Source organism: Fomitiporia mediterranea (assembly GCF_000271605.1).
Source record: "Fomitiporia mediterranea MF3/22 unplaced genomic scaffold FOMMEscaffold_1, whole genome shotgun sequence".
Classification (NCBI taxonomy): Eukaryota; Fungi; Basidiomycota; class Agaricomycetes; order Hymenochaetales; family Hymenochaetaceae; genus Fomitiporia; species Fomitiporia mediterranea.
Window position 1 is genome coordinate 1,614,804 of NW_006760386.1, and position 18,797 is coordinate 1,633,600.

Genomic DNA, 18,797 nt, shown 5'->3' on the forward strand with positions numbered 1-18,797 from the left:
TATGTCTTGCTGGACATCTATTGTATGTCCTAGTTCTCCAATACCGATTATGCTCATTAGTTTTCTCAACGTTAACGGCAAGCCAGTCTTTATACTCCACACTGATGTGGAACATATAGCTATGTATCTTCCGTTAACAATATGCTCAGACAGGTGCGAATGCAATCGACAGAACGTGCAACACAAGCCTCGACGGGACTGGTTCACAGCTCAAGGTTCAAATAGGAGTCGGTCTTCGATTGGATTGAAAGAGATGAACCATCGTGCCCGCACTTTCTCTGTCTTCACAATTGCACGACTCCTGGTTTTCAAGTCTATCCCGAGCACGGGTCAACTCCAAGTTCTTCTACATGCTTCTCAATAAAGTCTTCAGAAGACACTTCATTTCCGCCAGACAGATCAAAGCCGTAAAGTACGAAGTGAACGGAGATCATTAGAAGTAGATTATACTAAAATCCCGAAAAAACAGGGAGATATGGCACATGACACTGGATTGACTGCGATATAGAATCAATAATTATCAGAAGACGTTCTGCGTGACCTCTCTTTGTATGTTCAAGTAGATCAGTACCAGTTCATGATCGGCTAGATGTTCGTAATTTATAGTGCTTGGGAAGCACGAACTGCATGGGACGGCACGACTTCCCGACTTCCCTAAACCTGTTTCCCTCGTGCTGAGTGCTACGTGCTGAACACGATCTGAAGGGTACCTTTTCTAAGCTCTAATCAAGCTAAATCAGGCTTTAATGCATCCACGAACTGGACACGCAGGAAAGGAAAATAAGAAAGACGATGTGATGATCAGGAGCCGTTAACAGGAAGCGTCGCGATAGAACCCTTCTTGTCCGACACGATGCGCTGAGCGACGGCTTCCCACATCGCGTCGTTCACATTTTTAGCTTTCGTAAGTTGCGTCCGTAATCGCTGCACTTCACTTTCGAGTTCGGCTAGCCGTGTTTGCTGAGCAAGGAGAGAATTCTGCGTGCCGCCGTTTGCATCCGGTAGTATGTGCGATTGTAAAAACACTGCTTGATCTCGCAGGAGCTCTTCGGTAGTATAAATGGTCGGATCAACGTATGGCTGCAGACGAGTGAGAGGTAAGCAAATAAATATCATAATACGAATAACGGCACAAGGAAAACACAGTCCAAGGAGGCAGCTAACCTCGTTCTGTGACGGTAGTATAATAGGGACCTCATGAGCTTCCCGTGCTTTACTGTCTCGTACTCTTTGAAATGGCGCAATGGGTCTCGTAGGCATGACGTCCTTGACACTCGTTATCCCGCCAACGTTGAGACCAAGACTAATATGTCCTATCAGGTCTGGCGGCTTGAGCATACACTCGATATGGGTGATAGATAGGCCTTGTCCCTTGTCTTTAACCGGCGAAATCGTACGCAATAATTGATGCGACGCTATGTCATATAGATTCACTTCTCCCGTAGTGGTACCGACGAGTAACGTAGACCGCGTCAGAGATAGAGCGAGGGTCGAAATTGGTTGCCTGTTTGAGTGTGTCAGTAAAGATATATCCTGGGGCAATACCGGATGTGGTGGCATATAGGATCAGGAAGATCGACAAAGGTACGAGGGGGTGAATCTAAGAAACAAGTCAACGAACCCAACGAAAATCACGCGCTTCGGGTCTGCGTCGAGACGAATAGCTTCGCCCACGCCTCCTCCTCCCAATGCCTCGACCCCATGTCCGTTATTTTCAGGATCACGCCTTCGAAAGAGCTTAACCTGATATACGGTACCACCAGCATCTGGGCCGGTCCCTTCCGAGGATGCGGCGAAGAATGTGCGCTCGGCGGTTTCAAACGCAAGCGAGTGTATCGGGGATGGAAATAGGAATGTCGTTAGAAGAGTACGAGACGATAGGTCCCAGAGCTAAAGTGATGAGTCATGAATGAGACTTCTTTCTCGCATAGATGACGCAAGCATGGCAGAGCTTCGTTTGCTACTAACTTTTACAGAATGGTCTATTGATGAAGTTAAGAGGCGGCATGCTGGGAAAGAACCGACGCCGCAGACAATATCGGTGATTGGTAAAGTGTGATCTGACAGGTTACAGTACGGAGTCGGAGTCTCGTGTTGAGACTCATTGCACAAAAGACTGAGTTGCGGATTAATATCAGATTCATGCCAGGTACCCTTCAAGACCGCTAACTATGATAATCTCATAACGTACCTTGAGATGGACCAAACGGAGATGCCCGAGTCCTCGCTTCCGGATATGAGCGCCGCGCAATCTCGTGTGAAACGCAGGACAGTGACTTTGCGATAGTGAGCATCCCAAACATTAACGAGAATACCGGAAGCGATCTATTAAAGGTGTTCAAGATGTGCATCTCATACTCGGACCGGAAATTGACTAGCCTCCCAAAGATAGATGCGGCCTTGCGCAGTTCCGCCCGCGCAATAGTCTCCAGCTTTATCTATTGCAATACAGGACAGCTTCTCTGGTAGGACCATCTTCAACGCAATTTGATCCTGGGACATATTTTGTAAGATTTTGGGAGCAATACCCTTGTTAAACGGCCCGTACTTTTTGGAAGTAGTAAGCATTCAGGATTGATTTATCTGGCTGAGCAGCGAGGATGAATCCACCCTGGCCATTTTTTGTCTGAAGAATAGAAGTGGAGTGGGGCTCTGAACATGTCTGCTTGAAGGAGACCAGCAAAGATCCAGTGTTGAAGTCGTGGACGGTGACTGCGCCCAATCCTTGGCTTGAGGACGATGCACCCGAGGAGCACAAGATCGTCTCCTGGTATCGCATGTGGACTTGATGTGGTGAAAGCAAGGCAACCACGAGTTTGTCGTGATGTTCAAGGGTAGGAAGCTGAGTTAAGTTTTTCCCGATTCAGTTCTCAACTCAGAAATTTCTAGATTCATTGGACGGGCGGAGTTTGAAATCAGATATATTTGCAGTACATATACGGACACTCCATGTCTGCCTAAGCCTGTGCTCCATCCTCTTCTTGCCTCCATCTCTCCCTTCTCTCAACGATGGCGAAGCAGCTCTACGAGACTCTAGGAGTTAGCAAAGATGCTCCTCCAGAAGATAGTGCGTGACTGTTGACCAACGTGCACGCGTATAGCTGACTCACGTCTGGTCCTGTAGTACGGAAGGCGTACCGCAAGGCGGCACTCAGAACACACCCTGACAGGTTGCCGCCAGGCGCATCGGACAAGGACAAAAAACGTGCTGAAGAGCAGTTCCGCAAAGTGCGTATATTACTTCTATAATTACGATGTAACGAGCTTGACCAGTCGACAGGTGAATAACGCATACGAAGTGCTCCAAGATGAGGAGAAGCGGAGGGTAAGCTATAAACTGCGATCAAGCGGTTTCTTGGTTTGGCAGTGCTGATACTTCCATTTAGATTTACGACAGATACGGAGAATTTCCTCCCCCAGAAGTTGAGCAAGACCCGTACGCAGAGCAAGCTCATCATCGACATCGGCACCATCCTCACGCACATCACCATAGGCATGGATTCGGAGGTTCCTTCAACGACCCCTTCTTCAACGATCCCTTCTTTGCACGTCCATTTGGCTCGCGCTCTCGTCCACGGAACGATCCCTTCTTTGGGTTCACTGATCCTTTTGCCCTCTTTGACCAAATATTCGGTGACATGCGACATTCATTCGAGGACCCGTCCTTTGGCGTTCCTTTCCCTTCTGCAGGTAGTCCATTCGCTCGTACACCCTTCGGCCATAGTTCGTTGTTTGATAGGATGATGGGTGGCAATCCTGCTTTCGGAATGCTTCCACCCTCGACCGATCCATTCAATCAATCCGGCAGGCCGCTGCATGGTCATTCAATGAGCTTCTCAAGTTCATCCCGCGGAACGCTTACACGCGGAGCGGATGGGAATCCGCAATGGGTTTCCCAGAGCAAGATGACAAGGACAGTCAATGGGGTAACAGAAAGTGTGTTAAAGCGCACGGACTCAAACGTGAGTGGTCTCATTCTACCGCACAACTAGCGACCCTTATCTTTACGTATCGGTAAATTAGGGCAATGAGCATGTCACCTATTCATACCCAGATGGACAAGAACGATACCTAATTAACGGCGTAGAACAACCTTCCGGAAGCTATGTCGAAAGGAATCTGCCTCCGCCACCCCCCTACTCGGGCCCTCCTGCACCTCTGAATACGTCTCGCCACTCAAGCGATCGAGGTTCTATGAGACAAGACATGAAATACTCTCCCACTACCCCTACTTCTCCAACTGGTCCTTACAGTGCAGGTTAGTACACGTTGAATCCATGCGCGTGCCTGAGAGTTCCGACTTCCACTTGGGTTTAGCGAACATCAAGCAAGGGCATGAATATGAACGTGAACGAGATCGGGAACGGCAGTACGGTCATCACGGACATCGAGAACACAAGCACAGACACCACCACGATCATCGCGAAGATTATGGCCAGCACGACCATCACGATCACAAAAGGCGCTGGTGGAAGGGTGAGTGGTAAAGGGTTGGTCTGTCTTTTTCTGTATCTTTCCACACTGGCCCTCTTTTCTTTCTACTAGTAGTTTACTCCTCGGCCTCCATGTACTAACATCCCGTCGTTGTATCAGCATTCCTCCCCTCGTTCATCATCGGTAATTAAACCCCGAGCATGCATGTCCCGGCCTATGTAGCATTGACCGAATCTAATGAACCCCGATGACTGCACGATGTATTCGAACATGTATCATTGTATACGTTGTTCCTTATAGGATACGAGTTTTTATGGTAGTATAATATATGACTTCTATGGTGTCTTTCACATGCTTTTATTTTCCACGTAAAAAAATACTAAAATTGAGAAATGAACGGGAGTTGTATGCAGTGCGTCCCGGCGCTGATGCACTTAGCTTCGTTTATGCTATCGAGTTGGTCTGACTGCCGTCGTTGTGAGTATAATAAGAACTGGACCAAACAGAAGTGACTCTTCGTCCACACTCCCATTTCCCATCAATGGTATTCTCAAATCTGGGAGCGCACGAGAAACAGGCATTCTTCGACCTCTTGGACGAGTACGTCGACAAACATTAACTCTTCGAATCCGCTGATCTGAACGAATCATGTTCAAACGTCGTCTTGCACAGATACTTCGCTTCACGCCCAGAACTCCTTGCCAGCCTCGGTGGATCTGGTGGCTCAGAAAATACGAGTGGTGTAAGCTCGAGAAGTGCAGCTGCGTCTGCCGTGCACAGTGCCCTGGCCACGAACCCGGAGGCAACAGCCAACCTCGTTTCATCGGGCCTGCGACATGGTGCGCAGAACAGCGCGGTGAAAAACAGCGCGTTCGCAAATGCGGTACGCACATATAGTCCATCGAACATCGAGTGAATCACTGATATTAAAGTATGTATGATAAATAGGCGTCGAATCCCGCCATCGCGAGCTCTGTCGGCCGTGTCGCCGCTGCATCTCTCGCTTTCCAACATCGCGCACAGAATACCTCACCACCTGTACCTTCACCTGGTACGCGCAGCACTCCACCACCACCGCCTGCTCCGCGAAATGTCCCGCCAGCACTTCCGCGTCGAACATCCTCAACATCCCAGGAACAGGAGCAAGAAGAAGAACCGGATGAGGATGCTCTACCTCCTCCTGGAGGTCCACCGCTTCCTAAGAAGACGAGTAGTGCGAGCGGACTTGTTCAGCGGCGGGTATGTTCCACCTTACCTCTGCACAAGATGCTGATAATTTACTTAACATGATATGATCTCTCCTCCTGTATAGGCCATGGGCGACGTCGACACCACATCTCTCAAAGCCAGTTTCGTTTCCGTGAAGAATAGCACCGTAAACAAGAAAAAGGGTCCACCTTCTGTTGCCCCGCCTTTACCATCTGCTTTTCAAAAACGTCAAAACAACTTTGCGCCTCCTCCGTCGCGCCGAGTCACGTCTGATTCCACTCCTTCGCCGGAACCTGAAGCGGAACCGGAGGAACAGGGAGAATGGGCGGAGGCATTGTATGATTATAATAGCGGGGTGCGTTTACACTCTTTTAATGTTGTTCTTAACTGTATCAATCTCAATGGTAACTAATGCTCGATATTAGGAACCCGGCGACCTTGTAATCCAGGCTCAGGAGCATGTAAGGATCGTGTCCAAGGATTCAGAAGATTGGTGCGTCCTACCTCCAGTCGACTTGAATTATACTCCTCATTGATTTCTTTCTTCTGTCCTTTACTGACTTTCAGGTGGACTGGTGAAATCGACGGGAAGACTGGCTTGTTCCCTGCTTCTTATGTCCGTGTATTATAATCCAATTTTGACAATGTCTAGGGGCTTTAGTGCAATGCAATGATTCTGTACAATTAAATTCGTCTCGATGACGTCGACTAGTTGTACGGGGTCGTCATTCTCGATGGTTAGCTAACAGCTACGATCTGTGCTCCGTCATTTCGTAGCTGCCGACATCATCGAAAGCAGTCATTCTGAAGAAATAACGGTACAAAAGATACGCAAATGCAACATCGCTGGACAGCACAGGTGGCCTCACTCTATGAGCAGCTAAGTCACATTTTGGGAACACCCCCCTTTGATACAACAATGTCAAGTGAGATTCATCTTATTCTTTAACCACTAAAGCATCAGTTTCTTTGATATTCGATTGTTACTCAATTACGTAGGTTTAGTGTCTGCTCGGCTAGCCATATTGAAACCATTGCCAATGCTTCTGCTGATTAACGAACATAACCTTATGAAGGAACAGCGATGTTCTGGCTTAAAGAGATCTTTGGATTAACAGAAGCGATTTGCCCACACCAAAGGCGTATCAATCACAGAGTAAATACTCTGGTGCTTTTTTAATAATAATATTAATGATTAAATCTCTAGGGCAAGTTGTACTGCATTTGCATTCTATGAGTATCCTCAAATAACACGGATACCAATACATTTATCCTTCAGAGCAGCAGGAATTATCTAGTTAAAGATTGAACATCGCTTCTAACCCTGGATTGAATGAATAACCCTGTTTTCTATAAGATATAAGTGTTGTAAAGATTGTTTGAGAAAGCTGATTAAAGGTTCTTGTCGACCTTGTTTCCCTCAGACTCTCGCGTTTAATTTCAACCTGAATATTTATAACAATTTTTCCTCCTTCAGGCACCCTCTCTGGATGTACCTGTACTGTTTTAATAAAGTTATGATTGTAAACAGTGTTGTACTATAAAATAACAACAGAGAACACTCACTGTCAAATTTAAAACCATCTTTTGATTTGGCATAGCTGAGCAGATTAATGTCAACTATGGCCCACTCTATTTGGGATCGATGAGACAGCCTAGTAGTAAGTAATTATGTCAGTGTAAAAATGTAATACTTTACGTTTTTTCCAGGCTACAGCTGTTCACAAGATGTCCATGTATGAGTAACTACCTTGTGAATGAATGCAAAAAATATGTACCAGTCCTTAAATTGCCATCTGTTCCTTCATATTCATCCGGTATGTCAATAACGACAGTTTTGTCAGTCTTGTCAGTCATATTAGTACTAGATAGCGTACTAGTCAGATGGATACTATGGAAAATGGACAGGTAAAAACAAGTACTTATGCAGCAATTAAAGGAAGAAGTAAGTGAAGAGAGCTATACTGGATACAGTGAATTTATACTCATAATATGGTGCAAAACGTGCAATAAAGCTAAGAGACTAGTGGCCTTACTGTGACTGCCTGTGGATGCCTAGAGGCTAGTGCACCTATTTGGGCTCTGACTTTGCCACTCAAGCTCACATTGCACCAGGGTTTAACCTATCAGCGTTTGCTGCAAAGAAGACAAGATTAATGACGTGCTATGGGCCAATAGCGAGTTGGTGCTATCTATTGCACATACTTACATTGGAGAGGTCTTGCACGCTGCGTGTAAATAGCTCCGCACTGTACTGTTAAGATGGGGTAGCGTATATTTTTTATGCTTGTGCTTGATACTGTCCCAGTAGGGTACAAGCCTCTGAGTACTGTTTTACCAAGAGATAAGAGAATAATGCGGCCGTTGAGGCAGTCCAAGTAGAGGCATTAATATTCTCGTAATATCAGTGGTCATCCCGTGCATTGCCCATGAGCATCTGAAGCAATTGCCTTCTGATGCATTATTGGGCATGTAGGGCTTTCTCGCCGAACTCTAAAATCGATACTAAAAAGTAAATAACCTAGTTTTGTTCAACTACCCCCCCCCCGGGTTTAGTTTTCTTCGTAGCTGTTTTTCCTCGTTTCATCCGTTTGTGCTGTCGTGCATCCATCTTTCCTTCTCCTATACTCCTATCCACCTCAGCGAGGGAAAGGATAGCACTATAAATCAGCGAAACCCATGAGCCGACGATATGTCCTGTGATTGCTCCGTATGCAGGTGTTAGCGGCCAGGCCTGTCACAGTCTATTATTGAATATTCCGAAGATTTCTTAATAGGGGAAATCCTTACCTGCCAAGGTCTATCCCAGTCAAGGGCAATAGGGAAGACACCGAGCCACGCACCAAGTGCAGCACCGACAGTAGGATAAACAAGCAGGCGTTCATGTGCTGTCTTTGGTCTGCAGAAAGGTATATCGGAAAAACGATATTTAAGAAGACAGTGATGCTACTCACGAAAGTTCAGCAAATAGTCGTATCCACATCATGCGGTGCACAAGCGAGCTCGGTCCTAGTGACGGAGACCTGAGAGTATAAACGCTAGGGAATACCAACAGCAGGGAAAGTATCGTCGCGAGAAGGAAGGTCTTCAAGAAGTGCCTGTTATGTTGCGAGTTTAGCATGAAGGAATCATTCGTAGAATCAACAATTCTACGTGCTCTGTAATTGGTGCCCCGAAGAGAATTAAAACCACGTGAATAAAAATTGAGCATGCGAGAGTCGAGACTATCGCATCTTTCATGGACTAACACGCCTAATGAGGTTTGAATCTCAATAACAATGATTGATTGGCTCACCTGGAGTTTATCGTCTCCTCTGTTCATTGCACGCTTTAATCGCGCTTCTTCATCCTCTCCGAAGAGGGCCATGCGTGCATTGTCCGACTCGAGTTTAACCCATGACGCCCAAGATCCTTGAACGAAGCCTACACCGAGGCAAAGCCATACGAGAGTTACGGCAGGGTCTGCTGTAAGTGCACTCAGAAAAGGATGCTGAGGTTTATCCCTAGAAGAAGCTTGAGGTGGTATTGCCGAGAGCAAGAAGGTTGAGCGGGGCAAGAAGAGGGCTGTGAACAAGAGAAGGAGGGTATGAACTCCTAGTAAAGAACTGAAGCGTAGTAGGGGAAAGTAGGTTCTCGGAGGAGAATTGGTGGGGGAAGACATGATGAGGGAAGAGGCTAAACACGAGTTGATCACGTTGTTTCAGAGTTTCCTATTATGGTGATAAGGTAAAGTCCCCTCAATGTAATATGTAAGTATGTGGGATGGATACAACTGCGTGTGTAGTCATCTGGATTTGAGTTGCTCCAGAAAGCTTATAATAAAGGAAATCTGTGATGAATCCTTGATGCATGTCTTTCGTATAATTGGTATCTATTTCTACCCTCTTTTATTTGCCACCCACATGCCAGTCAACTCCACGCAGAGAAACTGAAACAAGAATCTGTTCTCTCCCTGTGGTTGCCATGAGAAACTGCTGACTAGCGTCATTTACACAATCCCCTCCGAAACGTAAAGAGTAGCTCAAAGATCATAACATCTGATGATTGCAAATACAGGTTGACACATGCAGGTATACGAGAGCATGAACGAACGAGATGTATGGACAAAGATGAAAGTAAACACTAAGCCGTAAAACGAAATATGAAAAGAGAGGGTAGAGAGAGCCAGAACAAGGCATAACTATATATTACACAAAATTGGCAAATAGCCGATCCATTAAGAAAGAGAAGAAAAAGACGAATAAGATCTGCGAGAAAGCAACTGGAAGGAGACCATCAAAAATCGTTAGAGGAATGTGAAAGAGCCGTGGTGGCATATAATAATGATACAGCTCAAGCAGGCCGCCCAGCCGTACCAGAACAGACCTGTTGATATGTTGATACCTAAAGCAGGGGAGACAGAAGAGCGTAACAGCGGTGAAAATCCCAGAGAACGTAAGTGATATCAGCAGTAATGATAGCGAAGCGCCTTGAATCTATTGATATCTTGGGCGCTGGATACCGAACATCATACTACTGCAGTTCGCTGATGGGCCTGAGATGGTGGAGGGAATGCTGATGACATTGGCGAAACTTGGTTGCCAGGTGCGTTGCCGTCCGGTCCTGCGTAACGGAAATCCGAATCAAGTGCGACTTGTGTCGACAAAGAGCCATTCGCCGGTACCGAAGTCGATGGTGTGGAGGGAACCTGTCCCGCACTGGTGACTTTCCCAATGAACCATGACTAAAGGAAACTAATTAGACAGGTTATCAATGATGATGAATCACGAAGTCACTCACCGGAACCCAACCACGATCTCCGCCGTCTTCCTTAACGGCCTGAATAATATGTAGATTAGCAACTATTTATAGCGGGAAATGCATAAAACTTACATAGGACCAATGGTTATATCGTTTGAAAACTCGAAGCAGGTCGTCCTTCACCAAGTCTAGTTCCTCATCGCCCTTCTTTCTATAATCCATGAGGGCTATGCCAGGGAAACTAGTTGAGAGGATACTGAGTGGAAGAATGGGTGTTTTGGACGCAGGTGATGAAGGGGGTGAACCATTTGCAGACGCGCGCACAGCGTTGGCCTCCGCAATGGCAGATGCGACAGGTACGTTTGTCTCAAGAAGACATCCAGCAGGTACCCATCCCTGCTTACTCGTATCGGTATCGAGGATCCCATTTCCTGATGGGTCTCGTTGGACAACCCACCACCCTCGGGCCCGTGAGAGAATGATAAACGTGTCTCCACTGGTAAGCAGTTCAAGATCCGCGAAAAATCGTAAGAATATGAACCACTCACACGACGACGTCAAATTCGTCTTCTTGCTCGGCCATATACGGGTATATGGCTACCGCGTACGAAATACCTGATATTGTTTCTTGGCGATTCGCACTCGCCAATGCTTCTGCATTGTCATTTTCATTTCCTCCACCAGAGCCGGTACCGGATCCCGAGGCTCCACCAGCGCCAGTACGATACTTGTTTGCATCCGCGCCAAATTCGTCGAGTTTGTCCTTTTGCTCTGTTGCAGGCGACATGAGTTCAGGCCACGACGATTGCCCATTAGACGTGGCATTGGGAGGTGTAGTTGTGTTAAGCTTGCTAGGTCTTGACATGGAACGAGCATGTGATTGTGAAGGCCTGGTATTTGGAGAAGACTCTGAAGCTTTTCGCGCTGCGTGTTTCTGTTGTGCCACGGCAATGGGTGATCGAATATCCTTTATATGTTTGAGCATGAAGACGGGGTTCTTCTTCGCGTCTTTGAGTTTCTGGAAAAGGAGGAGCGGCTTCTCATCGTAGCTTAAGCAGCGCTCTGAAACAAACAGTCAGAATAAGTATCGATAAGTGAACGTGATTTTATACCAGTTTGCCCATAACAAATAAACATTGCGTAGTTTTGCCAGTCGTCATTATTAATCTTGTATTTCTTGAGAGCTGCCGGAAGTACTTTCCAAGCCGGATCTTCCAAGCTGACTTTGAAACTCTTGAGATTATCCGAGGAAGTGCTAATGCTCGTAGGAGGATTGTTACTGGGAGGATCTGGACGCGCTGTCAATTGCCTGCTTGTCTGGCTTGAAAGTGTCCCAGCAGTGTCCGGAGATGAGGTTACTGCGCCGTATGTGCCTTGGCGTGAAGGAGCAGATCGATCATAGGATGTATGATATGACGATGGCTGAGTAGTTCGACCATTAGACATATCGTACTCGGACTTCTGAGGTGAGGGATGAGGCGACTCCGAGTGCCCTGCGCTCGACTCTTGTTTGGTAGGCGAGCGGGCGCTCCTGAACTGTGCCCACTTGAAGGAAGGTTGCTTCCGCAACGAACGATCATCACTCTGCATGAACCCGGAATCAGTTCATAAATTCGATACTAGAACAGGGCTGCCAGCAGGGTAGCCGTAGATTCGCACGGAAACTCACCGGCCCCGAACGACCTTGACCCGATATTCGTAAGAGTTCTTCCATACATTGGTTCAAATTTTCATTCAGTCGTCGGTTTTCGTCCTCAACAGCTCTTAAACGCTCCCCTGCATGTTCAGTTTCGCAAGCGAGCAGGCGTAAGCAAAAGCATTGTTGGAGTGCGCACTAGCCGATGACTATGACGCACCTTGTTCCTTCACCATATCATGCAACCGAGGGAGGGTCAACGGCTCCTCAGTATCTTCTAGCTCAGCTTCAGGGAAATATCAATAAGCAGAGTATGTGCGGCCCGAAGCTTGCAACTCACAAGGAGGCACGTACTGCCCGGGCTCTATCTCAATACCCTGTGAGAGCTTAAGTTGATAGACGGCTTTGAGAATCGCCAGCCGTTGCCCAATCGTTGATATTCCAATCTCCTTGAGTGTCTCTGCATCGAGTTGCGAAAGAATATCGCCCGTGATATGGTGTTCTACACATTACCGAAGTCAGCGGGTGCTACATGAAGGCCAATCGACGCATTGCATGCGACGCACCGCGTATCTGCGGCTCGTACTGCGGATAACCTAGCTTCGCCAACCAGAGATGGACGTCGTGCTCATCCCACTCAAGCATGTTTGCCCGCATATCCGTGGCCATGGTGGTGGTGGATGGAAGCAGAGAGCACGCAGCAGCGCGCGTAGTTGGAAGCGGAGCAATGCAAATATTCGATTTATTGCAGAATTATCGAAACCGGCATTGGCCGGACAATGCCTCCGATCCTCCTGACTACAGTACCTGATAATCATCAGTCCGCCTGGAACATCATCAGGCCGGGTAACTAGTATGTGAAAAAAAAGAGACCTATACAAAGAGGGCACTATGTGATACATTACAGGCAAACCAAGCTCCACCAAAATACAAAACCCACTCCGTAATATTGCATTAAAAAAGGACGCAATGATGTAGTAAACAATGTAAAGAATTGCTATAGTCCTTCAAAGAAAGATAAATCCTGCGCGGATAAGCCACCTTGTCCGGGCCTGGTTGACAGAGCTTTCGGTTTCTCCTCCAGAAATGAAGACGGACGAGCACCTTGCGCGGAGGGTGTATGGGATTTCACAGGCTTCGGAGAATCTCCTAGGTCCAACAGCGAGGCCTCAGCAACTGACTTTCCGTTCGAAATCGATCGCGGCGGAGGCAGAAGGGGCGGGCTTGCCCCCCCTTCTCGTCCAGACTTGGTGAGAGAGGTGATTTGTGCTATTGGTTTTAGGGTGATTGAGCGCGCTTGGGTAACCGGGGGTTTCGGTTTGACACGGTCGTTGTCAAGGTCGAGAAGCGAATGACTAGAAGTTGATGATCGAGAAACCGTTCCCCCAGACGGAGGTGGAGACAGAGGCTCTGGAATCGGCGAGGGAGGTGCTGGCCATCGTCCAGGGCGAGCAGCTGCACGCTCGACGAGCCGAGACGCTGCTTCATGATCCGCTGCTGACGGCTTCCGTAAATGTTGCGTGTTCAAGTTAGCAGGAACTTGCTTCTTCGGAAGCGGAGGGCATACACCTATCGGTTCCACAGGTGGAGATAGGGGCGACGGTGGTTCAGGCTTTGATAAGGGACGCGGCATTGATGTTGGCGCCGAAGAGTGGACGAAGTCGCTGAAGTCACCGAACGAGTCGTCATCGTCAGGTGCTTCTTGTTCTGGTAACATTGACTGGTCTGAAGGAGAGTCAAAGCTCATTTCGAACGATAACGGCTCAGACCGAGACGGCTGCGCAAGACGCATAGAGGAAGCTGTATGACTCTGAAAATCCGAGAAATCGTCGTCATCAACAACGGAATGGGCATCAGAGAGCGCAAAGGATCGATTGGGAGACTTCTCGATAGGTGGAGGAGGGATGGGGGATTGTACAGACGATGTTGGTTGATAATGGCTCTGTGAATATGGTAAACCCCCTGCCGTCCCGACAAACGAGCTTCCTGAGCCGATTATGCCAGTGCTTAAGGGTGAGAAACTTCTTGGCCCACTCCCAGTATTATGGGCACTTAGAGCTTTGATAGGAGGGTCTAGATGTACGGGAGAAGTGATCCGAGATGGAGTTGAGACACTGGAAGCTCTGGACGGCGTGCTACGAACAACACCAGATAATGGGGAGGGAGTTGGGGGCTTTGAGAATGATGTGGCGGTTGAGGGAGACAAAGGTGGAAAGAGAGGGGGAGGCAGCGCACGTGCATTGCTTTCAGCATTCGCGGGAGAATCACGTCCACTACCCTTCGGAGGCAGCTGAGGCACCAAACTTTCAAGATCACCGAAGACATTTGGCCTGGCCGCCGAGAGCAGGGGTTTTTGAGGCGGTAATGACGGCGGTGGTGTACCTGACTGGCTTGCAGAGGAGGTCGGTGGAGGTGCAAGAGGCGGAGGGAGCTTTGATGGCAGAGCTGGAGCAGACACAAAAGCACTTAAAGCACTTAATTGACGGTCCTCATCAGCGCCGTCTGTATGACCCGGCACGATATCAGATAGGAACTCGAGGTCATCGGTCGAAAGAGCAAGAGAGCTTCGCGGGCTGGTAGAGCCTGAATTCGTTTTTGTTCTCGAAAACCTATTGAAAAACCTGGAAACGACGGAGGGCGCGGGAGAAGCCACGGGTTCAGTAGGAGATTCCGGGGGTTGGCTGGAGCTAGGAGCAGGTGAGGAGGGTGGTGGCATTGATGAGGAACCCCCTGGAGACGAAGGGAGAGTCGTCGAGGCAACAGAAGGTAAGCTGGATACCGAAGACGAGTGCTGCATTCTGCTGGACAAAGAGTTTGTGTCGCTACTATTCCTTGAAGCGGCAGGTCCAGAGGCGGTCTCAGAGGATACTTCACGGGATAACGACGATCTTTTCGAGTCTATACCATTCGTAGTAGGGGTCTGTGCTTGTGCAGTAGACGCCTTTCTACTGAAGAAAGACAAAATGCCCGCTGATTTCTTTTCCACCTGTGTAGGTTTCAAGTCCTGGTCCTCCTCTATTGCAACTATCCTCCACCCCGCGGGTATATCATCCTTCGGCACCTCCACCTTGCTTTTAACGGATAACTCCCAAGCAGCAAGGCTTTTCGTGGTAAACAAATGGGACATAGGGCTGCTACGCACGACCGGTAGGTTCTTTGATAACTTGAGGCTCTTAGCCATTGACTTTGTGGTGTGGGACCCGGAAACCTGAATGGGCGGCTGGATTCGTGCATCGGGCAGAGTTCTGAGTAGAAGTTCGCCACTAAAATAAAAATCATTACTTTACGAAGTTTACGACAGAAATATAGATACTTGCAGTCCATCCACGTTGCTAATGCCATCCCTCCAATTCCCGAAGTCGACGGCAAAGTTCGGTCTTTCATTTTCATGCCATAAGACCTCGGACAATTCATTTAGTTGGTCCATAATGGTAGCAAGTAGCTCCGGAGGCTAGCTAGTTCATCAGTAATGTACTCACCAATAGATATAATCATTGAATGTATATACTTACTACGGTTCGATCTCGCTTAGCTTTCTGCTCACTAGCAATAGCCCATTCATCCTTCGGCTCTTCTTCCTGTGTGTCTCCTAGATCAGGAGTGTTCCATGCCGAGCCCCAAGCGTCATGCGTAGCATCTGGATCATTAAACGTAGGTGCAGGCGAACCCCATGTCACATTACTCTCGTCAAAGCTGGTCGAGACTGACGCGAGACCGTCTACAAATGAGCCAAAATTATCCGAGTTATCAAGCACTTCGGATACAGGTAGATCACTTTGCGGAACAATTGGGGACTTCTCCGTTACGGACGGGCTGGGTTCCGAGTGTACTGGTAGAGTAGCAGTTTCTAACGAATCAGGCGTTTCGGAGCGTAATTCTTGTTCTTCGGCGCTGGGAGTAGCATTGCTGCTCTCCTCATTTCCTACACTATCTGCCGATCCAACCGTTTCTGTATGCTCGTCATTGCGAGCTGATTCCGGCTTCATATCCGAGGACGTACGCCATCCATCCATACTCAACGCAATGTCGTCCACGACAGATGTACTGGACCATAGGGACGCCTGGCCTGTAGGCTCCGTCCAGTTTAGTTCTCCAGTGCTCCAGGAAGGCATCCCGACATCTGCCTCTTCCTCCTTACCCGCCGCTGAGGACGGAAATGACCATGGAGGCACACCGTGAAGTTTCGGCTTCGTGGGTACGTTGTGGGCAACATCTTCTTCTGGTTGCGACCAAGCATTAGTCCAGACGTCGTCCATTCCTGTGGCAGCAGTGTTCAGAGCATGAGAGTCAATGGAATATTGTCGATGGCCTGGTGTTTCTGTCTTCAGGCAGGCAAGAATACCACGAACTGGTTATGACTAAAGTTAGTCAAAAGAGACGAGACGGAGGCAGAACGTGGTGGCCATAAATGGAAGGGACGATCGACGGTTGAATGACTAAATGATGATGATGTTTAGCTGCCTTCGGGCCAACAAGTACCGCTGAGCTGTATATAGTTTCGTATCCTCCACTCTGACGGACGCCGACATTTGGTCATGCGCATCCCTCCGCAGACAACAACCACAACAGCTGCAGCTTGCTTTTTGTCTTCGTCCTGGCACGCGCTCATTTTACTATCCACGCTATTAGTCTGTTTGCCCTGAAGCTGTTCTAATGAGTTCAAAGTCGCCAGCAGTATGCTTGATGCCAGACACTCGGCTACCCTTCATGGGCTCCCTGGCGTTCAATCGTAACACTCAAGAGTACATTCCATTCCGCACAGAGACTGACGCCATGCTTGCGAGTCTCACGCTTGCATATCGTCTCGCCTCGCCCATTCTTGCGGTTGTTCTCGCTCTCGTTCGTCATCCCAATTTCAATCCTGCCGAAATCACCCTGTCCAAGCCAGAGGATGTTTGGGCGCGTGTGGCAGAGCATACTGCTGCAAAGCGTACTCACGAGGATCCATGCTTTCCTTTTACATTCCCCCGAGTCATCCTCAATGAAGTCGTTGATATATTAGCGGAGGAGAGAAAGGTCCAGTTGCACGTACAAAGAGATACAGACGGTCCTTACATGGGACGCATCGAGTTTGAAAAGGTAGGCACTCAAAAAAATTTCTTCGCTTTTTACTCATTTCGCCTTGATAGACAGACCGAGACCTCCGAAATATGAGTTTGGTCTGCAAGGACTGGACTCGACCAGCACAAAAGGCTCTCGGAAAGATTATTGCTCTTCAAGGTGTGATATTCAGTGCCCTCAGCGTTCACATATGTTTGACTCATTGATATTAGACGTCCGCAGTGTACACGTCATGAATGCTCTTAATTCTCCCTTGTTTGGTGCCTGGACTCGTGAAGCTGTCGTATTCCGACATAACCGGGAACTCGACGAACGTAGTCGTAGGGAGCTACTCATCTCGGCCAACGAAGTTTGGAGTCTCATCGCTCGTTTCGTTACTCGTATTCCGAACCTTCAGACAATTTCTCTATGTGTAGACTGGTTTGAGATGCCTTTGCGGTATTTCGCAGAAGGTTTAGAATACTCGCCGCTACAGGAGATTCGGCTCGTACAAGCGGGTGACATCGCACAATTACTCGGTGCCGTGTGCAAGAAGATAAAAAATATGAAAGTGTTAAAGCATTTGTACCTTCAATACTCCGGCGTCGGCTCAGCCTATACGAATTTCGTACCCCCGTCAGAATTGGAAGGAGAGTCGCCACCATTATCACTCGAAAAGGTGACATTGAAGATAGGCACCGCGAGTGAACTCTCGTTGGCTTACATTACCTGGTTAACTCGACCGCGGGACGGCGAAAACGGTTTTCGATTGAAGTCACTGGCGCTCGACCTATCATCTTGCTATTATAATGAAAATAGTTGCTTCAATGCACTCGCGCCGTGCTTCACTACGCTCCAAGAGCTCGTGATAAATGGTTCGGGACTCAGCGAGGGTCTTCTTGCGCGGATTTTGCAGACATGTCGTGGATTAAGGACCTTGACGCTCATTGTTCGGCACACATTCGATAATAGTATGGCTATGGAGCTACCGAATAGCCTTGAGACGATGACCATCAACTCCTCGTTCGAGAAACCGGACTGGGAGCTCTGGGATGAGCGACTGACATACTTCTTCGTCAATCGTGCCCCGCGCAGGCTAAAGCACATATCGTCCCATATGCTCAGTTACGTTGACCTCAACAACATCGACAATACGTATCCGATGGCACGTGCGGTGGCAAAGGAACGGGGGATCTCCTTCGATTTCTCTTGTGAAATTATCAACTCTGGGCGCATTTTAACTTAGGACCTTGTTTCATCTCAGCTACTTGCTATCGTCACCACAATTGTGTAGGTTACATGGAGAATACCCCTGCTCTTACTTTGCACTTATGAATTGACGAATTGACGATTTACAATCCCATGTTGTTTTTGCTTTGCAATGTGTTATCATCCGAGCGAATGTACTCCTAGTTGCACAGCCAATGACACGGCCCAGGATTGGCATCACTTTATTGGAGGCACGCGTAGTCGGTGGACTCGAACACACACTCAAGTCGACGATCCTTAATGAGAGCACTGCAGAAAATTACACACACCCATCCAACGGTCAAATACAGTACAAGTATATCATTACAAAAGCATGCGTAACGGCTCATGAATACAGCAAGGGGGTCCAGTGCAGGTCATTGGTAGTGTGGAAAACGGATTGATCAATCTACTTCATCGGAATCACAGTTTTGCGGCTCTACTGGAAATACTGGTTTCCCTCGACAGCCTTTCATGAAGTCATAATTTG

General features: G+C 48.0%; 7 protein-coding genes across 7 annotated transcripts; 3 read left to right on the top strand and 4 right to left on the bottom strand.

The window, feature by feature from the left end:
* Positions 1 to 432: 432 nt before the first annotated feature.
* On the bottom strand, positions 433 to 2,779 carry FOMMEDRAFT_164561 (pre-rRNA-processing protein IPI3; the record flags this gene model as incomplete). Its single annotated transcript, XM_007261525.1, has 7 exons — positions 433 to 1,080; positions 1,165 to 1,504; positions 1,622 to 1,890; positions 1,969 to 2,116; positions 2,192 to 2,325; positions 2,359 to 2,493; positions 2,549 to 2,779. 7 exons carry the CDS (start codon positions 2,777 to 2,779, stop codon positions 802 to 804), a joined length of 1,536 nt encoding a protein of 511 aa, XP_007261587.1. The 3' UTR covers positions 433 to 801.
* A 201-nt stretch (positions 2,780 to 2,980) lies between these two features.
* On the top strand, positions 2,981 to 4,680 carry FOMMEDRAFT_16270 (DnaJ-domain-containing protein). Its single transcript, XM_007261526.1, has 5 exons — positions 2,981 to 3,067; positions 3,125 to 3,228; positions 3,281 to 3,325; positions 3,387 to 3,962; positions 4,024 to 4,680. Exons 1-5 carry the CDS (start codon positions 3,010 to 3,012, stop codon positions 4,261 to 4,263), a joined length of 1,023 nt encoding a protein of 340 aa, XP_007261588.1. The 5' UTR covers positions 2,981 to 3,009; the 3' UTR covers positions 4,264 to 4,680.
* A 177-nt stretch (positions 4,681 to 4,857) lies between these two features.
* Positions 4,858 to 6,477, top strand: FOMMEDRAFT_137890 (uncharacterized protein). The gene is made up of 6 exons (XM_007261527.1): positions 4,858 to 5,034; positions 5,107 to 5,317; positions 5,383 to 5,673; positions 5,747 to 5,998; positions 6,069 to 6,136; positions 6,211 to 6,477. Exons 1-6 carry the CDS (start codon positions 4,976 to 4,978, stop codon positions 6,272 to 6,274), a joined length of 945 nt encoding a protein of 314 aa, XP_007261589.1. The 5' UTR covers positions 4,858 to 4,975; the 3' UTR covers positions 6,275 to 6,477.
* Positions 6,478 to 8,164: 1,687 nt separating this feature from the next.
* Positions 8,165 to 9,304, bottom strand: FOMMEDRAFT_150179 (PIG-F-domain-containing protein; the record flags this gene model as incomplete). The annotated part of the gene is made up of 3 exons (XM_007261528.1): positions 8,165 to 8,377; positions 8,434 to 8,542; positions 8,598 to 9,304. 3 exons carry the CDS (start codon positions 9,302 to 9,304, stop codon positions 8,165 to 8,167), a joined length of 1,029 nt encoding a protein of 342 aa, XP_007261590.1.
* A 480-nt stretch (positions 9,305 to 9,784) lies between these two features.
* On the bottom strand, positions 9,785 to 12,716 carry FOMMEDRAFT_101010 (uncharacterized protein). The gene is made up of 9 exons (XM_007261529.1): positions 12,586 to 12,716; positions 12,360 to 12,521; positions 12,240 to 12,305; positions 12,053 to 12,159; positions 11,496 to 11,967; positions 10,932 to 11,445; positions 10,516 to 10,879; positions 10,423 to 10,461; positions 9,785 to 10,366 (listed from the first exon to the last, which is right to left on the bottom strand). Exons 1-9 carry the CDS (start codon positions 12,686 to 12,688, stop codon positions 10,151 to 10,153), a joined length of 2,043 nt encoding a protein of 680 aa, XP_007261591.1. The 5' UTR covers positions 12,689 to 12,716; the 3' UTR covers positions 9,785 to 10,150.
* Positions 12,717 to 12,904: 188 nt separating this feature from the next.
* FOMMEDRAFT_143962 (uncharacterized protein) lies at positions 12,905 to 16,628 on the bottom strand (the record flags this gene model as incomplete). The annotated part of the gene is made up of 4 exons (XM_007261530.1): positions 12,905 to 15,282; positions 15,316 to 15,470; positions 15,532 to 16,367; positions 16,499 to 16,628. The coding sequence occupies 4 exons, from the start codon at positions 16,626 to 16,628 to the stop codon at positions 13,017 to 13,019; spliced, it is 3,387 nt and encodes a 1,128-aa protein (XP_007261592.1). The 3' UTR covers positions 12,905 to 13,016.
* On the top strand, positions 16,589 to 18,420 carry FOMMEDRAFT_143963 (uncharacterized protein). The gene is made up of 3 exons (XM_007261531.1): positions 16,589 to 17,098; positions 17,149 to 17,239; positions 17,293 to 18,420. The coding sequence occupies exons 1-3, from the start codon at positions 16,673 to 16,675 to the stop codon at positions 18,303 to 18,305; spliced, it is 1,530 nt and encodes a 509-aa protein (XP_007261593.1). The 5' UTR covers positions 16,589 to 16,672; the 3' UTR covers positions 18,306 to 18,420.
* The last annotated feature ends 377 nt before the right edge of the window (positions 18,421 to 18,797 follow it).